Source organism: Otolemur garnettii, unplaced genomic scaffold, assembly GCF_000181295.1.
Source record: "Otolemur garnettii isolate 467f Iridium unplaced genomic scaffold, OtoGar3 scaffold00001, whole genome shotgun sequence".
In the NCBI taxonomy this organism is placed as follows: Eukaryota; Metazoa; Chordata; class Mammalia; order Primates; family Galagidae; genus Otolemur; species Otolemur garnettii.
Genome location: NW_003852396.1, coordinates 27,341,928 through 27,346,863, shown reverse-complemented (window position 1 = coordinate 27,346,863; position 4,936 = coordinate 27,341,928). Strand labels below are relative to the sequence as shown.

The following is a 4,936-nucleotide window of genomic DNA, read 5'->3' as shown; positions in this document are numbered from 1 at the left end:
ACTGGAGGGCAGGCTCACGGGCAGACAGGCCAGTGAGCAGAGAGCCTGTGACCGCTGCACCAGCGCCCAGGAAATGGCAGTGGACAGGTGCCCCATCTGGAGACAGAGTAGAGGTGAAATTACCCAGTCTTACCCAAATCTTCACAACCACCACCTGGACTTCATAGGCCTGAAAAGACTCCCTAGGAGGACAGGGCTTCAAATGCCTGCCCTCTCACTTTTTTCTTTTTCTTTTTTGTTGCAGTTTGGCTGGGGCCAGGCTCAAACCTGCCACCCTTGGTATATGGGGGCCGGTTCCTTATCCACTGAGCCACAAGCCCCACCCTCTCACTCTTTTCTTTATGACAAACTGCTCCACAGCGTCTTTCTTTGTATGGGTAATTTATTTTAATCACCAAAGAGAAATTGTATGTATTTATCATGTACAATATGATGTTTTGATATAGGCATACATTGTGGAATGGCTAAATAGAACTAATTAATATATTCATTACCTCAAATACCTATCTTTGGGTAGTGAGAACACTTAAAGTAGTTCAGTCATTTTCAAGTATATAGTACATTGTTAATAACTATGGTCACCAGGTAGTATGATAGATTTCTTGAACTTATTCCTCCTGTCTAACTAAAATTGTGTAGCCTTTAACCCATACTCCCCAATGCCCACTACATTCAGCCCCTTCCACTGATTCTTAAGTGTCAGTGTTAAGTCACATTATTGAACTCCACACATTTCCCTCTGGCCACAGCTGATTGGCCCAGAGCTGAGCATCTCAAAAAAGGTAGCCAACCCCCAGGCTACTCAGTGACCTGTAACCGATGGCTTGATTTAAAACCATTATTTAACAAATTTTAAAGCTATGATAAAACATACATAAATTTACCATTTAACACTGTAAGTGTCTAGTTCAAGGGCATTAAGTATATTCACCATGTTGTCCAAGCATTGCCATTATCTATTTCCAGAACCTTGTCACCACACAGAAACTCCGTACCCATGAAACAATAACTTCCCATTCTTCCTTTCCCCAAGCTCCTCATAACTATTATGTCTCTATGAATTTGATATTCTAGGTACCTTATATAGGAGAAACCATACAATATTTGTTTTGTGCCTGGCTTATTTCTATTATCATTATGTCCTCAAGGTTCATCCATGTTGTAGCATGTGTAAGAATTTCACTCCTTTTTAAGGCTGAACCATGTTCCATTGTATATATACACCACATTTTGTTTATCCAAAATCCATCTGTTGTTAGAGATTTACATTGTTTCTACCTCTGGACTATTTGTGAATAATGATGCTATGAACATAGATATATAAATATCTCTTCAGAACTCTGCTTTCAATTCTTTTGGATATATACCCAGAGGTGGAACTTCTGAGTCATATAGTCAATCTATGTTTAATTTTTGGAAGGATTGTCATACTGTTTCCATGGCTGCATTATTTTGCATTCCCACTAGCAATACACAAGAGTTCTAATTTCTCCACATCCTCACCAATGGTTATTTTCTATTTTTTCAAAACAGTAGCCATCTTAATGAGTGTGTGGTGGTATCTGAATGTGGGTTTGATTTGCATTTTTCCAATGGCTAATGATGTTGAGCATCTTTGTGTGTGCTTTGGCCATTTGTACATTTTCTTTGGAGAGATGTCTATCAAGTCTTTTATACAGTTTTGAATTGGACTGTTTTTGTTGTTGAGTTGTAGTTCTTTATATATTATGTATATTAGTGGATTTGTTATTGGCAAACATTTTCTTCCATTATGTGGATTTATTTACTCTTTTGATAGTGTTCTTTGATGCACAAAAGCTACTTTTAAAATTAGGAAATATAGAGACTGACAAATAGCAGGTGTAGCTACATGTAAAAACCCTTGTTGTTATCGTTGTTGCTATTATTTCATGTTTGTCAATGATAAATGTTTAGGAAGCCTCAAGAAAATAGTAGTGAGGGTAGAACTAACCTGGAATTCCATATCACTATCATTCATTTTCTAAGTGATTAATTTTTTGTTGCAGCTAGAAAGGATGCTGAAGATGAAAGGATATCATGGTGATGGTGCTGGGACACAGCAAACTAAAAAGCCCTGACCTGAAACTGAAATTGATACCAGAAGAGAGGTTCTGAACAGAGAAGCCAAAAACAGAACCTCAATAGTGACTTGGGTTGTTCACTGGGTGATTGTTGAGTAGACAGAAAAAAATGCTTCTCTTTATCCTTATGTTAAATTCTAATAGCTCATGGAACTCAGGGGCAAGGCAACTTATTAAGCCATCTCTTTTAGACTTTGAGGATTGTGGTTCCACTGAGGTCTAGGACTAAAGTTTAAGGAGTGAGGAATAGGTGTACTGCAAGAGGTTTAGATGAAAGAACATGAGTCCTAATCCAAGTTATCCAGGGTCCCTAAACAAGGAAACACAGAGCCTTTACAACACTAAGAGATTGCTGAAAGCTGAATCCAGAAACAAATGATATCTTTTGTTGAACTGTTGAATCCAGGAGTTCCCATTACCTGGGGTTTTATGCAACAGGAAAATGGTGAAAGTTAATTCCTTGATTGGCAGACACTGAGACCCTATATATCAGAATGGGATTATTTGTGAAGAGACAGAGATGAAGGTATCTGTCACCTGGGTTCTCCCTAAACACTTTTCACTGTTCAGTATATCACTAACTAGACAAACCTGACAAATCTGCAAGAGGAAATGTGCTATAGGAGAAAGAAATAAGGAGCCTGAGCTGGCCGCTTGGGTGAGAAAGAGGAATATCTAGGAGTATATTTTGAGAGTGATGGCAGTGGGAACAGTAACTACTGATAAGGAGAAACTAAAGTGTCATGGGTAGGGAACACTACCCATGGGATCAGAAACCAAGTGTCATGGGTAGGGAAGCTATAGTGTGCTGAGAATCAAAAGAATGACATTCTAACCTCTGTAAGTTGACCACTCAAAGAAGGTGACAAGTGAGTCAACATACAGAAGTGGTCAACATAAGGAACTAGGCCTTGATATGTACATGTTGGTCTGGTCTGTGAAAATTAGGTTAACTTAAAGAGGTGGTCAATGTAGGAAGCTGGTCAACCATCAGGGGTTCTACCATATAATGTTTTCTCCCAAGCAGGTATGCTAAGGGATACCCCTGCCTGAGCATGTTCTGGATGAGGTACATGGTCTGCTTTTGGCCACCATGAGGTCTAGATATCAGAGGCAAATTTTCTGTGTGAATGGCATTGGATATCAGTGGTAGAGGTGAATTTTCAAGCAATAAAGATTGACATGGTAGCAGCTTCAGAGTTTTCCTTTGGAGGGTGATTCTACATAAGCTGTTATTTCAATCAAAAAGGCAAGAATGATTTACATCTAAGTGCCTGAACAGATGTGCTAGGGCTTTTCAGAAATATCAACAAAAAGACATTCAAAGGAAAAGACTGAATTTCTTGCTAGTCAAATCTTTGGAGTCTTTAGAATCAAAATCATTTTTTATTAAAGGTACTGTGACCTTAATTGTATTTGTAGTCTTATGAAATTTGGGATGCACAACTTAAAAATTGAATACAAAAGTCCTATCAAATTTGTCTATGAATTAAGAAAAAAATACCATTGTTTATTACAATGAAGGAATATCTAGGAACATGTTTTGAGAGGTATTGTTCCAACTACCTGGCTGACTAAATTTTCCTCTATGTTATTGATATTTCTGAGACAAGATCAAGTTACCCTTTTGAATCACGTTTTCCCAGCCTTCTTTGGCTCCTGGGAACATGCCATTTTGGTGATGGCTGCTTTGACATCTTTGTTTCTCAGCGTGTAGATGAGGGGATTGAGAACTGGTGTAAGAATGGCATATACTACATTGCCCATGATGTGAAAGTCAAGGGGCAGGTCAGCCCTGTAGGCCACATAGGCGATGGCAATGGATGAGTAGTAGGTGCCCACCACCAGGAGGTGGGAGCTACAGGTGGAGAAGGCTTTGGACCTTCCTTCTTGTGAGTTGATGCGAAGCACAGAGGCCAGGATGTGGGCATAGGAGAGAAGCACCAGGAGAAGGGGGAGGAAGGACACCACCATGGCAATGCAGAAGCCCATGAAGGTCTGGGGGGTGGTGTCAGAGCAGGAGGCCTGAACCACAGCCAAGTGGTCACAGAAGCAGTGGTAGATATGGGCAATGGTGTCAAATGCCATCTGGGAGGTCTGTACCACTGCAGGGATGGGCAGGAGGAGGGCAATAAGCCAGGCACTGGCCGCCAGCATAGCATTGATCTGTGGAGTCATGAGAACAGGGTAGTGCAGTGGGCGGCAGATAGCCACATAGCGGTCATAGGCCATGACCACCAGGATGAAGGCTTCAGAGCAGGAGAAGCTGTGGAACAGGTACATCTGCAGGAAGCAGGCAGGGAAGCTGAGTAAGCGGTCTCCCAACAAGAATAGGGACAGCATCTTGGGGACAGTAGTTGTGGTGAAGAGGATGTCCAAGGTGGAGAGGTTGATCAGAAAGAAGTACATGGGCTTGTGGAGGCTGGGCTCTACCACCACAGCCACCAGGATCAGTGCATTACCCACCAGAATGAGCAGATAAAGGAAGAGAAAGACAAAAAAGATAGGAAGGAAGAGGGATTTTGGCAGAGAGGGGATGCCCATGAGGTAGAAGATGGAGGAGGCATCCACTGATCCATTACAAGCTGTGGTCTCCATGGTGGGTTAAAGCTGGATGCTCAGAAGGTAGGTGATGGGAACATCTGAGAACCTGGCCCATCTGGAAAACAGAACAACCAGACATTCTGGGATGAGAATTACATAATGATCACCATATTAGTAATGTGACCATATTTATCTACAACCAACTCTAGATGATGAGCTCCATCCTATCCTGAAATTCTTCATCCTTTCCCAGAATTCCTTCTTTCCTTTCTAAACAAAACATGGATAAA

The 4,936-nt window shown here is 41.2% G+C and overlaps 1 protein-coding gene across 1 annotated transcript; it reads right to left on the bottom strand.

The window, feature by feature from the left end:
- Positions 1–3,734: 3,734 nt before the first annotated feature.
- On the bottom strand, positions 3,735–4,700 carry LOC100947502 (olfactory receptor 2AT4-like). Its single transcript, XM_003781360.1, has one exon. The coding sequence runs from the start codon at positions 4,698–4,700 to the stop codon at positions 3,735–3,737; it is 966 nt and encodes a 321-aa protein (XP_003781408.1).
- Between the last annotated feature and the right edge of the window lie 236 nt (positions 4,701–4,936).

Coding starts and splice junctions, on each gene's coding strand:
- LOC100947502 (XM_003781360.1), bottom strand. CDS start 4,700: ATGGAGACCACAGCTTGTAATGGATCAGTGGATGCCTCCTCCATCTTC.